General features: G+C 44.6%; 1 protein-coding gene across 1 annotated transcript in view; it reads right to left on the bottom strand.

The window, feature by feature from the left end:
* Nucleotides 1-8,972: 8,972 nt before the first annotated feature.
* LOC141201623 (uncharacterized) overlaps nucleotides 8,973-19,542 on the bottom strand; it is an 82,751-nt gene continuing 72,181 nt past the window's right edge. Inside the window, exon 13 of the mRNA XM_073663629.1 lies at nucleotides 8,973-12,837. Coding sequence (XP_073519730.1) covers nucleotides 11,570-12,837 — 1,268 coding nt within the window. The 3' untranslated portion in view covers nucleotides 8,973-11,569. The remainder of the gene's footprint in view (nucleotides 12,838-19,542) is intronic.

Here is a 19,542-nt window from a genome sequence, read left to right on the forward strand (position 1 = left end):
CACTTTCTCTCTCCTCTGGCTGTAAGTAATTGACATTATGACAACTGGGGATATAGTGGTTGGGTCTCAGCACAATATTATTATCTGAATGTCCCTTTGATATAGCTATATTGAGGCAATAAGCCCATGCTGCAGGCACTGACACTTTATAGGACATTTGTACTTTATACCCTCTGGTCATCAGGTATCAAAAAAATGGATTGTTGATATCTGTATATCTATTAGGGTAACATGCCCATGCTGCTGGCACTGGCACTTTATAGGGCATTTGTACTTTATACCCTCTGGCCAGTAAGCATTAAAAGCTGGATTGCTGATATCTATATATTCATTGAGGGAATAAATATCTTAACCCTACCCTCGATCCTACAAGAGCCTTTGGATTGAGTCCCATATACATAATCCTGGACAGCTGAAAATTTTCCTGCTTAACTTTTTAATCATTGTTTTTTTCTATGGAAAAAAACTTTTTTCATTAATATATGACTTAATAAAAACTGTAATTTTTTAAATTTCATTGTGTCTAGACTCCATTATACCCCTAGTATTGCCTATAGTGGGTGACGTGTGTTTTATGTGGGAATTATTTATTAACTATTTTGTGTGACATAAATCTCTGATTTAAGGGCATGAAAATTCAAATTTCGCCAAATTTCTGATTTTTTCACAAAGTAACGCAAGTCACATCAAAGAAATTTTAACACTATCATGAAGTGCAATATGTCACAAAAAATAATCTCAGAATCAGTGAGATCTGTTGAAGCGTTCCAGAGTAATTACCTCATAAAGTGACAGTGGTCAGAATTGTAAAAATTGGCCTGGTCATTAACGTGCAAACCACGTTCGGGGGTAAAGGGGTTACCACAACAAAACAAAAATTGAACGAAGCAAATAATATATATTAAACCAAAGGAAAGTATCTTCGTATCAGACAATTGTCTAGTACCAATAAGATGGTGACCTATCCATGCTAGGATATGAATAGCAGAACATTTGGGAATAATCAGAAACACCAAACACGACTTTGGTCAAAAACCTTTATTTCATAAGCAATTGGTTACATGGTGGTGTAGCACCCTGAGGATTCGGCTGCTACAGGGGTATTGCACCTCAACCCAGAGGTGTGATATTCCACTCCCGGGTAAGGATGGAGTGTAGAACTGAGCTCAGTTAGCTGCATGCACTACACACATCCCATTTCCGGGGAACAGACCGATGGTACTCCCACTAGAGAAATGTGCAGGTACGACAGTGTCTGTTCCTGGCTGGAGTGGGAGGGGGGTGGAAAATCCCAGTAGTGTAGGGGCAGATAGGGGGAGCAGTCTGGGTAAAGCTAGGAGCTCATTGGGTGCTGGTCACCTGAGCTCACACATAGAGGGAGTATATAAGGTGGGCACCATCTTAGATCAGGGTCAGTCAGTCAGTCAGCCAGTGAGACGTCAGTCTTTGTAGAGGAAGAGAGCAGAGGAGCAGAGCAGCCCCAGAGCCAAGAGTGAGAGAGGAGAAAGAAAGACCCAGAGGGGGAGAAAGAAGGAACTCCAAGAGCCCAAATTAGACCAGAGGGTGAAGAGTTGGCAACAGGGTACCGGATCCCAAGCTGGCAGAGGCTACAGCACACCTTAGCCAGGAACCGGAGGCCGTGGGCAGAATCTGCCACGGCCACCCACTATATCCACCCGGAAGGCAGACCACGCATAGGGTCAGGGAACCCAGAGACAAGGGTTCACCAACAAGAGGCCCGAGGGAGCCGGACTTAGGTGGATCCCTGGTGGGGAAGGCCAGAGACGAGGACAGGACAGAAAGGGAGCTCAGAACCACGCTCCAGAACTACTTGGGGGTTGGCCGAGTCCAGGACCTGGTGGACGCAGCACGGCTCGGGTGGTCACTTAAGGCCGGAGTGACCGGTACAAGAACAGCAGTAAGTAAAGAACCCTGAACTGCACAACCCGACTCTGACTCTCATTACCATCTTCACTGCACTTCCACAACCACCATCCTCTGCACCTGACCCCCTGAGGCTATACCCCTCCCGTTGGGGGTTATACCACCTAAGCTGCACTCACATCATCAGCCTCAGTGGACCCTGCTGCAGCGGCGGCCGTATTGACCGCAATTCAACGGGTGGCGTAGTCGACATAAAGAACTTTAGTAACATCAGTAAGGACTGCCACACACTGAGCTTGACACCCTGGGCACGGACCGGGTCACAGCCACTCGGAGACTACAACCCCCATCTGATCCGGCTCCGGGTATCCCCAACAACACTGGCCCAGGGGGCGCGTCAGTGGCACTGCAGAAGCGGGTGCCCACACTACATAAAATACAGTGATTGTATAATACACAGTTATATATGTACAGCAGGTGATATCCATTAGTCTATTGATCCTATTCTGAACATTATTGGAGAGTTTGGTGAATGGTCAGGCCTGTCCATTAATTGGGATAAGTCGGTTATTCTACCATTTGAGGATATCCCTAATTCGAGCATATTAGAACATACACAAATACAAACGGTTGAGAAATTCTAATACCTTGGTATAAATATAACAAAAAGATCTCAGGATTACATTGCACTGAATCTATATCTTCTTCTGGAAAAGTATAAAAAGAAAATCAATGCGTGGTGGAGATTACCATTATCAGCTGTAGGAAGAGGGAACTTATTAAAAATTATATTGATGCCCCAACTCTTATACATTCTGCATAATGCCCCTATTTGGATCCATAATTCCCATTTTCAGAAAATTCATAGCAAGTTTCGTTCTCTTATATGGAAAAAAGAAATCGGCTAGGATAAAATTTGAATAGCTACAAAGTGACAAGGAATCTGGTGTTTTGGCGATTTTTAATGCACTAATATACTGTGGGGAAAAAAAGTATTTAGTCAGCCACCAATTGTGCAAGTTCTCCCACTTAAGAAGATGAGAAAGGCCTGTAATTGACATCATAGGTAGACCTCAACTATGAGAGACAAAATGAGAAAACGAATCCTGAATATCACATTGTCTGATTTGGAAAGAATTTTTTTTTCAAATTTTGGTGGAAAATAAGTATTTGGTCAATTACAAACAAGCAAGATTTCTGGCTCTCACAGACCTGTAACTTCTTCTTTAAGAGGCTCCTCTGTCCTCCACTCATTACCTGTAGTACTGGCACCTGTCTGAACTTGTTATCAGTATAAAAGACACCAGTCTGCAACCTCAAACAGCCACACTCCAAACTCCACTATGGTGAAGACCAAAGAGCTGTCGAAGGACACCAGAAACAAAATTGTAGCCCTGCACCAGGCTGGGAAGAGTGAATCTGCAATAGGCAAGCAGCTTGATGTGAAGAAATCAACTGTGGGAGCAATAATTAGAAAATGGAAGACATACAAGACCACTGATAATCTCCCTCGATCTGGGGCTCCACACAAGATTTCACCCAGTTGGGTCAAAATGATCTCAAGAAAGGTGAGCAAAAATCCCAGAACCAACGTTACACAGGCTACCATCAGTAACGCACTACACCGCCAGGGACTCAGATCCTGCAGTGCCAGACGTGTCCCCCTGCTTAAGCCATTATATATCTGGGCCTGTCTGAAGTTTGCTAAAGAGCATTTGGATGATCCAGAAGAGTATTGGGAGAATGTCATATGGTCAGATGAAACCAAAGTAGAACTGTTTGGTAGAAACACAACTCGTTGTGTTTGGAGGAGAAAGAATGCTGAGTTGCATCCAAAGAACACCATACTTACTGTGAAGCATGGGGGTGGCAACATCATGCTTTGGGGCTGTTTCTCTGCCAAGGGACCAGGACGACTGATCCGTGTACATGAAAGAATGAATTGGCTCATGTATCGTGAGATTTTGAGTGCAAACCTCCTTCCATCAGCAAGGGCATTGAAGATGAAATGTGGCTGGGTCTTTCAGCATGACAATGATCCCAAGCACACTGCCAGGGCGACAAAGGAGTGGCTTCATAAGAAGCATTTCAAGGTCCTGGAGTGGCCTAGCCAGTCTCCAGATCAAAACCCTATAGAAAACCTTTGGAGGAAGTTGAAAGTCTGTGTTGCCCAGCGACAGCCCCAAAACATCACTGCTCTAGAGGAGATCTGCATGGAGGAATGGGCCAACATACCATCAACAGTGTGTGCCAACCTTGTGAAGACTTACAGAAAATGTTTGACCTCTGTCATTGTCAACAAAGGATATAAAACAAAGTATTGAGATGAACTTTTGTAATTGACCAAATACTTATTTTCCACCAAAATTTGAAAAAAAATTCTTTCCAAATCAGACAATGAGATTTTCAGGATTTGTTTTCTCATTTTGTCTCTCATAGTTGAGGTCTACCTATGATGTCAATTACAGGCCTCTCTCATCTTTTTAAGTGGGAGAACTTGCACAATTGGTGGCTGACTAAATACTTTCTTGCCCCACTGTATTATATGGCAGCGCAATTGTAACATTTGGGTGGGTGGCAAAGTGCTGCAAACCCAAATAGTATTAAGCGGTTAATTACTTCAGGAACACCGTGGAATATTCCTATTCATATAGTGGAACTGAATGACCTCGCACACAAGAAATCACTATACCCTACACTTGCTCTACTCTACGAGGTCTGGGATAGGGGTAAAGATATAATGGAAATAGGGGACTGCAATGAATCTACACCTATATGGTTTAATAATAAATATGCAGAGTTCTATAAATTAGAGGGATTCCGAAGTTGGGTGGATAAAGAAATTTATACAATATAAAACATATATAACATACAGTACAGACCAAAAGTTTGGACACACCTTCTCATTTAAAGATTTTTCTGTATTTTCAGGACTATGAAAATTATACATTCACACTGAAGGCATCAAAACTATGAATTAACACATGTGGAATTATATACTTAACAAAAAAGTGTGAAACAACTGAAAATATGTCTTATATTCTAGGTTCTTCAAAGTAGCCACCTTTTGCTTTGATGACTGCTTTGCACACTCTTGGCATTCTCTTGATGAGCTTCAAGAGGTAGTCACCGGAAATGGTTTTCACTTCACAGGTGTGCCCTGCCAGGTTTAATAAGTGGGATTTCTTGCCTTATAAATGGGGTTGGGACCAGCAGTTGTTTTGTGCAGAAGTCTGGTGGATACACAGCTGATAGTCCTACCGAATAGACTGTTAGAATTTGTATTATGGCAATAAAAAAGCAGCTAAGTAAAGAAAAACGAGTGGCCATCATTACTTTAAGAAATGAAGGTCAGTCAGTCGGAAAAATTGGGCAAACTTTGAAAGTGTCCCCAAGTGCAGTTGCAAAAACCATCAAGCGCTACAAAGAAACTGGCTCACATGAGGACCGCCCCAGGAAAAGAAGCCCAAGAGTCACCTCTGCTTCTGAGGATAAGATTATCCGACTCACCAACCTCAGAAATCGCAGGTTAACAGCAGCTCAGATTAGAGACAAGGTCAATGCCACACAGAGTTCTAGCAGCAGACACATCTCTACAACAACTGTTAAGAGGAGACTTTGTGCAGCAGGCATTCATGGTAAAATAGCTGCTAGGAAACCACTGCTAAGGACAGGCAACAAGTAGAAGAGACTTGTTTGGCTAAAGAACACAAGGAATGGACATCAGACCAGTGGAAAACTGTGCTTTGGTCTGATGAGTCCAAATTTGAGATCTTTGGTTTCAACCACTGTGTCTTTGTGCGATGCAGAAAAGGTGAACGAATGGACTCTACATGCCTGGTTCCCACCGTGAAGCATGGAGGAGGAGGTGTGATGGTGCTTTGCTGGTGACACTGTTGGGGATTTTTTCAAAATTGAAGGCATACTGAACCAACATGGCTACCACAGCATCTTACAGCGGCATGCTATTCCATCCGGTTTGCGTTTAGGTGGACAATCATTTATTTTTCAACAGGACAATGACCCCAAACACACCTCCAGGCTGTGTAAGGGCTATTTGACCAAGAAGGAGAGTGATGGGGTGCTACGCCAGATGACCTAGCCTCCACAGTCACCAGACCTGAACCAAATCAAGATGGTTTGGGGTGAGCTGGACCGCAGAGTGAAGGCAAAAGGGCCAACAAGTGCTAAGCATCTCTGGTAACTCCTTCAAGATTGTTGGAAGACCATTTCCGGTGACTACCTCTTGAAGCTCATCAAGAGAATGCCAAGAGTGTGCAAAGCAGTCACCAAAGCAAAAGGTGGCTACTTTGAAGAATCTAGAATATAAGACATATTTTCAGTTGTTTCACACTTTTTTGTTAAGTATATAATTCCACATGTGTTAATTCATAGTTTTGATGCCTTCAGTGTGAATGTACAATTGTCATAGTTATGAAAAAACAGAAAAATCTTTTAATGAGAAGGTGTGTCCAAACTTTTGGTCTGTACTGTATATACGATATAAAACATTGTCTGAAGGGATACTTAAGTCCTTTGATCAATTAAAGGGGGAGTTTGGGTTGACAAATAAACAATTGTATAAATATCTACAGTTTCGGCATTCATTTAATGCACAATCAAGATGGACGCCCTTTTGGGTAGAAAATAATACTTTTGCTAAGTTGGTATTAGAGAAGGGAAATACTAAGGGTCGTATTTCTGATATTTACTGAGTCCTTCTTGATAATTATTTAAAAATATTTCCTTCTCCAACTAGACAAAAATGGATGGAGATATAGGTCCAATTTCTGAGGAGAGCGGTATTAGACCTGGTACTCCAATTATCTTTACATGAGGGTCAGAGATTCTCCCAGATCATATTAATACACAGGAAATATAAGACGCCTAGATTCCTATGTAACATAGGATACCGGACTGCTGCTGAATGTCCAGGATGTAACATGGATGCTGCGGGCCTATTACATCCGCTATGGGAATGCCGGGAGTTAGGTAAATACTGGAAAGAAGTTCTGTCTATTATAAAGAGGGTATATAAAATAGATATTCAACCAGACCCCAAAAAATGCCTATTAGGTATATTAGAGGATGATATGGAATTTGACCCAATTTCAATAGGGATTTCACGTATTTTATTTAAAACTAGGAAACATATTGCATCCAAATGGATTAACCCCTCACCTCCAGAAATTAGTGAATGCAAAAATAGGATAAATAATATTATCAGATTAGAAAAAGGGGTATATAAAAAACAAAACTGAATGAATAAATTAGAGAAAATATGGGGCTTATGGTTGGATGCACCTGGAATGCCATCAAGGGGGTTATTTTTGGAGAGACAATTTGAATTATAGGGGAAGGGGGGAATTGGCGAGGTCTAATGTTTCATTGTAATGTGCATTGGAATTCCTTAACATGTGGTATGGGTAATATAGCACACCTATATGTGTATAGGATTATAATGTTTATTACAATATTATGGTTATATAAGAGATTTCAAGAATGTGGAATGTTAATTGTAAGATATAGTAATTGCAAGTTATCAGACGGTAATGGGCAAGCTGAAAAGATATATAGGAGAGATGCATTCCAAACTGTATCCATCTGTCTCCCGGTATGTTCCCTGCATCCATTATCTGCTGTGTATCTACAGATCCCAGCTAATTTCATTCTATCTGTCCTTGGTACATTTGATCCAATCTGCATGTTCATCACCTCAATCCTTTGATCCCAATACACACTGGTCTCTAGCTGTCTGATTCCTGAATACATTTAGCCTCTGTGTCCTAATTACATCCCCCCTCCACCCATGCTTTTGTGAGCAGTGTTCCTGCGGCTCCTGCCCTCCTGCACATCTGACCCACCTAATTTGCTGGCCAGAGCTCCATAAATCAAGCGAGCCAAGTCTGGCGCAGACGGGTCTGGCTTTCAAAGGGTAGGTTTTTAAGGGGCTAAAAATGAAATATGCCAGATATGGGCCAGAATTGACCAGAAGGTACGGATAACTATTTACTATTTGAACTTAGATTCTCTATCTCATTCACAGTTAACATTCATTATGCTTATATATGCCCTTACTGTTTTGCCCCACTAATCCTCACTTTCCTTCCCTATCCCCAAACCCCAGCACCCTCTAACCAAATCATCATCTCTCCTTCCGTCTTACCTCCCCACCTGACCTCATCTACAGACCTGCTCCTCAACCTTAGATCTATCCTACCAAAACGTAACACAAGCTGAACACCCTACTTCTCCCACCGGCTCTCCCTCTCTCTGCTTCTCCTCACTGCTGGCGACATATCTCTCAATCCTGAACCCCCACAGCTTGCACCTTCCACCAATTTGCCCACCTATCGCAGCAAACCAACTGCAAACTACCGCAACCTCTCGTACGCAAAACCGGTCCCCCTGACGCCCACCCCCCTGCTCCCTCTCTCTGGAGCACTCTGGAATGCCCGCTCTGTCTGCAACAAGCTCCATTTTGTCCATGACCTCTTTACCTCTCGTCATCTCTCCTTCCTGGGCATCACAGAGACATGGCTGACACCCTCCGACACTGCCTTCCCTGCTGCGCTGTGTTACGGTGGCTTGCACTACACCCATACTCCTCGTCCTGGTAACAGACATGGTGGAGTGGGTCCTCTCCTTTCTAACAACTGCACCTTTAGCCCTACTCCTCCTCTACCCTCCCTTATTCTCCCTTCTTTTGAAGTCCACTCTGTCCACATCTACTCTCCCTCCAACGTCCAAGTGGCTGTCATATACTGACCTTCAGGCTCGGTCGCTGCCTTTATTGACCAATTCTCCACCTGGCTTCTTTACTTTCTCTCTGCTGACATTCCCATAATCATCATGGGCGATTTTAGCATCCCCACTGACATTCGCCAGTCAGCAGCACCCAAACTCCTGTCGTTTACTTCGTCCCTTGGACTTATTCAGTGGTCCTCCTCAGTCACCCACACAGACGGTCACACACTAGACCTCATCTTCACCTGACTCTGCTCCCTATATAACTTCACAACCTCCCCCCTACCCCTATCTGACCACCATATACTCACTTTCTCATCCCTGTCTTCCTCACCTGTCACCCATGTCCAGCAACTGCCACTCCCCCGCAGAAACCTTGCACATCTAGACACCCACACACTCTTTGACTCTGTTCTTCCACTGACATCCATATCTTCACTTCATGACACAGACAGCTCCACTACTTTCTACAGTGCCACTCTCGCATCAGCTATTGACTCGGTCGCCCCTCTTATGCATGGTAGAGCGCGACGAGTCAACAGGCAACCCTGGCACAACAATCTCACTAAACAGCTTCGACAAGCGTCACTGCATTCAAACAAGGAACATTTGCATTCAAATCACCACTCACCTCTGCTAAACAGGCCTACTTCACAACCCTCATTTCTTCCCTATCCTACAACCCCAAACAGCTATTCAACACTTTTAACTCTCTTCTCCGATCTTCACTGCCCCCTCTGACCTCCGTCATCTCTACTGAGAAGTTTGCTACACACTTCAAAAACAAGATGGACCAAACACGGCAAGTCTTTACTGTTCGACCATCACAACCCCCTTGTTTTCCACACCATTGCCCTACCCCCATAACCGCCCTTCCCAACATCATGGAAAGAGACCTTACTCGTCTCCTCTCCAAATCACACCTCACCACTTGTGCACTCGACCCCATACCACCTCCTCCCCAACCTTAACCCCACACTCATCCCATCCCTAACCCATCTTTTCAACTTATCACTATCTTCTGGTACCTTCCCCGCTGCCTTCAAACATGCCACAATCACGCCCATCCTCAAAAAGCCATCCCTCGACCCAACCACCTTGTCCAGCTATCGCTCCATATCACTGCTCCCATTTGCCTCCAAACACCTTGAGCAACACGTTCACACTGAACTTTCCTCCCACTTCTCATATAACTCTCTCTTTGACAACCGACAATCCGGCTTCCGCCCCCACCATTCCACCGAAACTGCCCTTACCAAAATCAATTACAGCCAAAGCTAACAGACAATTCTCTGTACTCCTTCTTCTTGACCTGTCCTCTGCTTTCGATACACTTGACCACTGCCTCCTACTACAGATCCTCTCTTCCTTTGGCATCACAGACCTTGTCCTATCTTGGATCTCCTCATATCTTTCTAACCGCACATTTAGCATTCCCCACTCCCATACTACCTCCTCACCCCGCCCCCTCTCTGTTGGAGTCCTTCAATGCTCTGTCCTAGGACCCCAACTCTTCTCAATCTACCCTTGGCCTGGGACAGCTCATAAAGTCCCAAGGCTTCCAGTACCATCTGTATGCTAATGACACCCAGATCTACCTCTCTGGCCCAGATGTCACCTCTATGCTGTCCAGAATCCCAGCATGTCTAGCAGCCATATCCTCCTTCTTCTCCCGCTACCTCTAGCTCAATGTGGACAAAACTGAACTCATTATCTTTCCCCCATCTTGCATATCTTTCCCACCTTATCTTTCTATCACAATAAATGACATCACTCTTTCCCCTGTACCGACAATCCGCTGCCTCGGAGTAACCCTTGACTCTGCCCTGTTCTTCAAACCCCACATCCAAGCTCTCGCCACCTTCTGTCGCCTCCAGCTCAAAATTTTTTCCAGAATCCGTCCTTTCCTCAACCCTTAATCTACTAAACTGCTTGTGCATTCCCTCATCATCTCCTGCCTCGACTACTGCAACATCCTCCTCTGTGGCCTACCTGCTAGCACTCTCGCACCCCTCCAGTCCATCCTTAACTCTGCTGCACGACTAGTCCATCTCTCGCCGGGCTACTCCTCTGCTACCCCCCTTTGCAAATCCCTTCACTGGCTCCCAATTGCCCAGCGTATCCAGTTCAAACTACTAACACTGACCTGCAAAGCCACCCATAACCTCTATCCTCCATACATCTCTGAACTAATCTCCCGATAAATTCCCTCATGTAATTTCCGGTCCTCCCAAAACGTTCTTCTCTCCTCCACACTTATTCGTTCCTCACGCAATTGCCTCCAAGATTTCTCCTGAATATCCCCTGTCCTATGGAATTCTGTGCCTCAACACGTCCGATTATCCGCCACACTTGGATCCTTCAGACGGAACCTGAAAACCCATATCTTCAAACAAGCTTACAGCCTGCCATGACCTTGCTTGCTGCCACCTCAACAACACCAGAGCTACTGCAACCCCTGAACCTAATGTCTCCTTCCCCATTCCTGTAGATTGTAAGCCAGGAGGGGCAGGGTCCTCTTCCCTCCGTACCAGTCTATCATTGTTAGTTAGTTTACTGTAAGTGATATCTGTATTTGGTATGTAACCCCTTCTTAAGGACAGCACCAAGGAATCAATGGCGCTATATAAATAAATAATAATAAAAAATGCATGTATGTGATCCCTATGGTATGATATTTTATTTTATTATTGTATGTACTGGTTTCTTGTTTTGTAAAAAAAATCAAAAAAAAAACCACTGAACCAAAACCAATATCTGAATAAAAATTTATTGGATTAAAAAAAAAGAATAGGAACTCTGTGTGAGTTCTCTGGTGCTTAACCAAAGCGGATTTATCATTAAAACATTTCCCACATTCTGAACATGAAAAAGGCTTCACCCCTGTGTGAATTCTCTGATGCTTAACCACAGCAAATTTAAGGTTAAAACATTTCCCTCATTCAGAACAGGAAAAAGGCTTCTCCCCTGTGTGAGTTCTCTGATGTCTGATAAAACTTGATTTCAATGTAAAACATTTTCCACATTCTGAACAAGAAAATGGCTTCTCTCCTGTGTGGGTTGCCTGGTGGTTATAAAGATGTGCTTTCTGTTTAAAACATTTCCCACATGCTGAGCATGAAAAAGGCTTCTCTCCTGTGTGGGTTCTCTGATGCTTAACCAACGCTGATTTAACGTTAAAACATTTCCCACATCCTGAACATGAAAAAGGCTTCTCCCCTGTGTGAGTTCTCTGGTGTCTAACAAGATCTGATTTCTGGTTAAAACATTTCCCACATTCTGAACATGAAAAAGGCTTCTCACCTGTGTGGGTTCTCTGGTGGATATTAAGATGTTCTTTCTGGTTAAAACATTTCCCACATTCCAAACATGAAAAAGGTTTCTCCCCTGTGTGGGATCTCTGGTGCTTGACAAAATCTGGTTTCCGGTTAAAACATTTCCCACATTCTGAACATGAAAAAGGCTTCTCCCCGGTGTGGGTTCTCTGGTGGCTATTAAGATTTGCTTTGAGGTTGAAACATTTTCCACATTCTGAACAGGAAAAAGGCTTCTCTCCTGTGTGAATTCTCTGGTGCTTGACAAAATATGATTTCTGGTTAAAACATTTCCCACATTCTGAACATGAAAAAGGCTTCTCACATGTGTGGGTTCTCTGGTGGATATCAAGATGGGCTTTCTGGTTAAAACATTTCCCACATTCTGAACATGAAAAAGGCTTCTCCCCTGTGTGAGTTCTATGGTGTCTAACAAGATCTGATTTCTGGATAAAACATTTCCCACACTCTGAACATGAAAAAGTCTTCTCCCTTGTGTGTGTTCTCTGGTGGACATCAAGATGCGCTTTCTGGTTAAAACATCTCCCACATTTGGAACAAAAAAATCTATTGTCTGCTGTGTGAATTTTTTGATGTTTAAGAAAAGAGTTTTCGAGGGTAAAACTATTTCCATTTTCTGAAAGTGAAAATGACTTATTTGCTTTATGAGCAGTTCGTTTTGTAATGCTTATTTTCTTATTTTGATTTTTCTTTGTAGTTGGTAATGAATCAGAGGACAGGGGCTGTTTCAAAGGATCAAATGACAGATCTTTGTTGTGAAGAGATGATGGGATATCTGGAGTAATGGCATTCACTTCAATTGTATCCTGTGGCATCTCAAGATCATCTGATTTAAAAATCTCCCGTCCCTCTGATCTCCTGATACAGTCATCTGCCAAGAAATTAAACAATTATTAATTTTAAATAAAATATCCTTGAAATTTATATTTTTGACAATTTCTACTTAAAATGTCTGTAGAAATGGCAAGTTATTGACAGAATGACAGTGAATGACAGTTCAGTCTAATAGAAAACCTCATAGGATAAACCAGTGGAGCATGGTGTTCAACTGTTTGTTCATTCTGCCTCCAAAGTATGGAATAAGAAGTCACCAAAAAATGTTATGTAGGCGAAACTGATACCAATAAAAACTTCTACTCATCCATAAACCAATCCAGCAATATGCACTCTCCCAAAGTCAATTCTCCCCCTCGCATCTGAGCCTTGCAGTGTGCCCAAATCACATTTATCATCCATGTATTTAGCATTACTATAGTGAGAAAAACCCACTTAATTTATGGTGTGTGTCTCATGGAACACAATCTGGGCACTATGTGTTGGGTAGAGATGAGCGGTGTTCGACTAGAACTGTTCGCCAATCTCAAATTCGAGCTGTTTTGGGTGGTGTTCGAGTTGTTCGACGAACCCGAACGATTTGCAAAAAATTTGGCTGTTCGAGGTTATGTTCGATAACTGTTCGTGCACCAAAAGCGTGTCCTGCATGTCTGGCGCTATTTTGAGCACCAATCATGCAGGGATTGCCTGCCACTCACTGTAATGCCACAGCCATGGTGGTTGTGGCATTAGAGTGATTGCCCAAATCGATGGGAACAGTGCCCACATTGAAACATGAAAAGCCGGCAATTCAGCAGCGGCATACACCGGTACCCGACAATTTAGAACAGAAAGAATAGAGAATCACACATAGATTAGATAGATAGAAACATGTCAGTCACATATATATGAAGTACAGTGACAGTGTTGCTTACTGTACTTGTCATTTAGTGTAAAGGATTTATTAAAAAAAATAATAGTGTTTTCATGCACTGTCTCTTTAAAAAAGCCGGCCGGCAATTCAGCATCTGTACCCGACAATTTAGAATAGAAGGAATAGAGCTTCACACATAGATTAGATAGATAGAAACATGTCAGTCACATATATATGAAGTACAGTGACAGTGTTGATTACTGTACTTGTCATTTAGTGTTAAAATAAAGGATTTATTTAAAAAAAAATTGGCGTGGGGTTCCCCTTAATTTTAGTCTCTAGCGGAGGTTAAGCAGACGGCTGGGGCAGATATTTGAAGCCTGGGAAGGGGTAATACCCACGGAGCTTCCCAGGCTACTAATATCAGCCCCCAGCTGAATACCTAGCCTTTACTAGCTATTAAAATGGGGGACCCCCCCAAAAAAATGACGTGGGGTCCCCCCTTTTTTAATAGCTAGCAAAGGCTAGGCAGACAGCTGGGGACTGATATTAATAGCCCAGGAAGGGTACCATGAATATTGGCCCCCTCCCAGGCTAGAAACACCAGCCGTCAGCCGCCCCAGAAATGGCGCATCCATAGGATGCGCCAATTCTGGCACTTAGCCTCGCTCTTCCCACTGCTCTGTAGCGGTGGCAGTGGGGTAATGGGGCTGGGGTTGATGTCAGCTTATAATGCCAGCTGACATCAAGCCCAGGTTAGTAATGGAGAGGCGTCTATAAGACACCCCCATTACTAACCCCATAGTCAAAGTTAAAAAAACCACAAACACCCAGAATAAAGTCCTTTAATTGAAATAAACACACAATTCTTTATTGTTCTAAATTAAACCATACTTACCATCACGCCCATTCCAGCTGAAGCCAATGATCTCCTGCAATAAAAGAAAAATAATAAAGCAACATCATCCTTACCTTTCCATGGTTCCCACGACAGCTCCAGCTCTGCTACATCGAGATGACAGGCTGGACCGCAGCAGAAAGCTGCCATCCAGCCTGTTATCCCGCGGACACTGAGAAGCGCAGGCATGCTTGTGCTCCTCAGTGTCTGGCTGTGACGGCATAAAGATGAGCCGAGGTCATGTCCAATGAACTCGGCTCACCTCATGCACGTCACTGACAGCGTGGGAAAATTCTCCTGCACTCAGCGCTTCAGCGTGAGAATTTTCCCACGCTGTCAGTGACGTGCATGAGGTGAGCTCATGTCCAATGAACTCAGCTCACCTCATGTACATCACTGACAGCGTGGGAGGATTCTCACGCTGAAGCGCTGAGTGCAGGAGAATTTTCCCACGCTGTCAGTGACGTGCATGAGGTGAGCCGAGTTCATTGGACATGACCTCGGCTCATCTGGATGCCGTCACAGCGAGACACTGAGGAGCTCAAGCATGGCTGCGCTTCTCAGTCTGTGCGGCATGGCAAGCTGGATGGCAGCGTTCTGCTGCGGTCCAGCCTGTCATCTCGATGTAGCAGAGCTGAAGCTGTCGTGGGAACCATGGAAAGGTAAGGATGATGTTGCTTTATTATTTTTCTTTTATTGCAGGAGATCGTTGGCTTCAGCTGGAATGGGCGTGACGGTAAGTATGGTTTAATTTAGAACAATAAAGAATTGTGTGTTTTTTTCAATGAAAGGACTTTATTCTGGGTGTTGTGTTTTTTTTAAATACTTTACTAGAAATTCATGGTGGTCATGTCTAATATTGGCGTGACCCCATGAATTTCGGGCTTAGGGCCAGCTGATAATGCCAAGCTGGCCCTAACCCCTTTATTACCCAGTGAGCCACCGCACCAGGGCCCTGGATGAGTTGGGTACAGCGCCAGAAGATGGCGCTTCTATGAACGTGCCATTTTCCGGGGTGGCTGCGGACTGCAATTTGCAGCGGGGGGGGGGGCTTGGGCCTCCCTGCGCTGCAGATTCCAGCCCCCAGCTGCCTAGTTGTACCTGGCTGGACACAAAAATAGGGCGAAGCCCCACGTTTTTTTTTTTTTAATTATTTCTTGAAATTCATGAAATAATTAAGAAAAAAGGGCTTCCCTATATTGTTGTGTCCGGCCAGGTACAAATAGGCAGCTGGTGGTTGGGGGCAGCCCGTTCCTGCCTGCTGTACCTGGCTGGACACAAATATAGTGCGAAGCCCCACGTCAATTTTTTTTTTAATTATTTCATGAAACTAGATGGTGGCCCGATTCTAACGCATCGGGTATTCTAGAATATGTATGCGGCAGACCCGGCGCAATCAGCAGAGCGGTGTTTAAATTTGGCGCCAAAATCGCTGACTGGTCGCGGCCAGCAACCGCGACCAATCAGCAAAGCGGTGTTGAAATTTGGCGACTATATCGCTGATTGGTCACGGCCGGTGGTCGCGACTAATCAGCAGAGCGGGGTTTAAATTTTGCGCCAATAATGGTGATTGGTCACGACCGCGACCATTCAGCAGAGCGGTGTTTAAATTTGGCGGCAATAATGTTGATTAGTCGCGGTCGGCGGTCGCGACCAATCAGCAGAGCGGGGTTTAAATTTGGCGCCAATAATGCTGATTGGTCGCAATTGCCGGCCGCGACCAATCAGCAGCGCCAGCGGCCAATCAGCGATTTTTAACACAAATGTCCGGACCTTTGTAACACCATGGTTATTGACCCGCGACCAATCACTGATCTTGCCGCCAAAGTTAAACACTACTGTGCTACTCATGCATGTCACTGACAGCGTGGGAAAATTCTCACGCTGAAGCGCTGAGTGCAGGAGAATTTTCCCACGCTGTCAGTGACGTGCATGAGGTGAGCAGAGTTCATTGGACATGACCTCGGCTCATCTTTATGCCGTCACAGCCAGACACGGAGGAGCACAAGCATGCCTGCGCTTCTCAGTGTCCGCGGGATGACAGGCTGGATGGCAGCTTTCTGCTGCGGTCCAGCCTGTCATCTTGATGTAGCAGAGCTGAAGCTGTCGTGGGAACCATGGAAAGGTAAGGATGATGTTGCTTTATTATTTTTCTTTTATTGCAGGAGATCATTGGCTTCAGCTGGAATGGGCGTGACGGTAAGTATGGTTTAATTTAGAACAATAAAGAATTGTGTGTTTATTTCAATTAAAGGACTTTATTCTGGGTGTTTGTGTTTTCTTTTAACTTTGACTATGGAGTTAGTAATGGGGGTGTCTTATAGACGCCTCTCCATTACTAACCTGGGCTTGATGTCAGCTGGCATTATAAGCTGACATCAACCCCAACCCTATTACCCCACTGCCACCGCTACAGGGCAGAGGGAAGAGCGAGGCTAAGTGCCAGAATTGGCGCATCCTATGGATGCGCCATTTCTGGGGCGGCTGACGGCTGGTGTTTCTAGCCTGGGAGGGGGCCAATATTCATGGCACCCTTCCTAGGCTATTAATATCAGCCCCCAGCTGTCTGCCTAGCCTTTGCTAGCTATTAAAATAGGGGGGACCCCACGTCATTTTTTGGGGGGGGTCCCCCATTTTAATAGCTAGTAAAGGCTAGGTATTCAGCTGGGGGCTGATATTAGTAGCCTGGGAAGCTCCGTGGGTATTACCCTCTTCCCAGGCTTCAAACATCTGCCCCAGCCATCTGCTTAACCTCCGCTAGAGACTAAAATTACGGGGAACCCCACGCCAATTTTTTTTTTTTATAAATCCTTTATTTTAACACTAAATGACAAGTACAGTAACCAACACTTTCACTGTACTTCATATATATGTGACTGACATGTTTCTATCTATCTAAATTGTCGGGTACAGATGCTGAATTGCCGGCCGGCTTTTTTAAAGAGACAGTGCATGAAAACACTATTATTTTTTTAAATAAATCCTTTACACTAAATGACAAGTACAGTAACCAACACTGTCACTGTACTTATTATATATGTGACTGACATGTTTCTATCTATCTAATCTATGTGTGATGCTCTATTCCTTCTTGTCTAAATTGTCGGGTACCGGTGTATGCCGCTGCTGAATTGCCGGCCGGCTTTTTTAAAGAGAGCGTCTTCTGAGCAGTTTGTCAGCTTTTGGACACATTTGAAGGTGTTTTCTATGTGTTTCTATGTGTTTTTGTTTGCCTGCCATTGGTTTTAACGGTGTTCGACGGTGTTCTAAGGTGTTCGACGAACAGTTCGACGAACAGTTCCTCGAACATCCCGGTGTTCGACGAACCGAACCGAACCCGAACACTACGGGGGTGGCTCAACACTAGTGTTGGGTAATAAAATGGTCAATGTGCAATTTTCACTCTCTTATATCCATGGCGTGCTAATTTTCGGAAAGTGCCTGTGGAGTCAAAATAATCGCTACGCCTATAGATTAATACACTGAGGGTTATAATTTCCAAAATTGAGTCACTTTATGGGGATTTCTACTGCTCTGGTTTTCTGCCATTTTGATATATTAAGGATTCTGTAAATGGTGTGTCCCATCTCCCCTGGGATCTGCTCCCACGACGTCTGCTTCTGTCACCAGGAGCCGCCTTAATCATTCTGCCAGCAGTGCTGGAAATGGAGGAGACGTCAGAACCAGAAGCTCTGGGTGGTGCAGGCTCTGTCCAGCCCCTAAGATTAGGTTGCCTGGAACCAGTAGTACCATCCAGTCTGGCAGTATGGGTGTGTGTTCTGTCCAGCTGGAGTAATCTGCTCCCTGCTTCATCCAATTGGAAAGCACCATACCCTACTAAAGCTGGAAGAATACTGCCGGAAGCTGCCAGATACAGCCTTGTTCTCCTCTGGTTCTGTTCTCTGTGCTCAGCTCCCGGCTTGTGTATTTGTTTCCTGTTGTGACTGACCCCGGCCCGTTTACTGACTACTCTTGTGTCTTCTGATTTTGTATTTTCTTTGCCCTCCTGGTTCTGACCCAACTACCTGACGATTCTTCTTGGGGTTAAAGGGTGATGAGCGAGGCAATCCCTGGGATCTGGAAAATTAAGTATATAGCGTCAAGTTTGTTCATGATAGCCATTTTTTGAGCTGCTAGGTGACCATGAACAGTGCCCCCAATACACTGTGTCGGCAAACTATCCCAGAAAGTTCTGCATTCCAAAAACTAAATGTCGCTCCTTCCCTTCTTAACCTGTCATGTGCCCAGACAGTAGTGTACAACCGTATATAGGGTATTGTCACATTCTAGAGCAGTTGGAAAATAATCTGTAAGGTCCATTTGTTTCCTATTATCCTTGGGGAAGTATTCCAAATTTATCACAACTAGTGTTGAGCGAGCATGCTCGACACTGCTCGGTACTCGCCCGAGCATCACGCTACTCGGGAAGGTCGGCAAGCACCGAGCATTTCCGGGTTATTCGGGTAGGAGCTCGGTTCTCCGCCCTGCATCTTTGGCGCTCTTTACAGAGCCAATGAACATGCAGGGATTGCCAGCCAGTCACTGTAATGCCGCCGCGTGCAGAGGACGGGGCCGTGGCCAAGGTGAAAATGTGCCACAACCAACAGCCACATCGTCTCACTCCCAGTTCTTGACCAAATTACTAGGGAAGCACACAACAACACCAGTATTGCGAACTGATCAGTGTGAACAGGTTATTAATTGGATAGCAGATAATACTTCCAGTTACCTGGGCACCACCACCTCCGGTCTGTCTTCCACACGGTCAAGTCTTAGTAGCCGTGAGTCTCGACCGCATACTCCTCCTCACCCTGATGCTCCTTCCTCCCACCATGCCGAGTGTCGTCAGACAGCAACTGATCCCACACTTGGACACTCTGAAGAGCTGTTCACTGGTCCATTTCCATATTTGGACCCCTCGCCTACTCCGCTTGAAGTGGTGGAAGAGGAGATCCCATGTAGCGATGCCCAAATATTTGAGCAGCCACGGT

The sequence above is a fragment of the Phyllobates terribilis genome, unplaced genomic scaffold (assembly GCF_046119375.1).
Source record: "Phyllobates terribilis strain yellow unplaced genomic scaffold, ASM4611937v1 Scaffold_120__1_contigs__length_5212024, whole genome shotgun sequence".
Taxonomy (NCBI): domain Eukaryota; kingdom Metazoa; phylum Chordata; class Amphibia; order Anura; family Dendrobatidae; genus Phyllobates; species Phyllobates terribilis.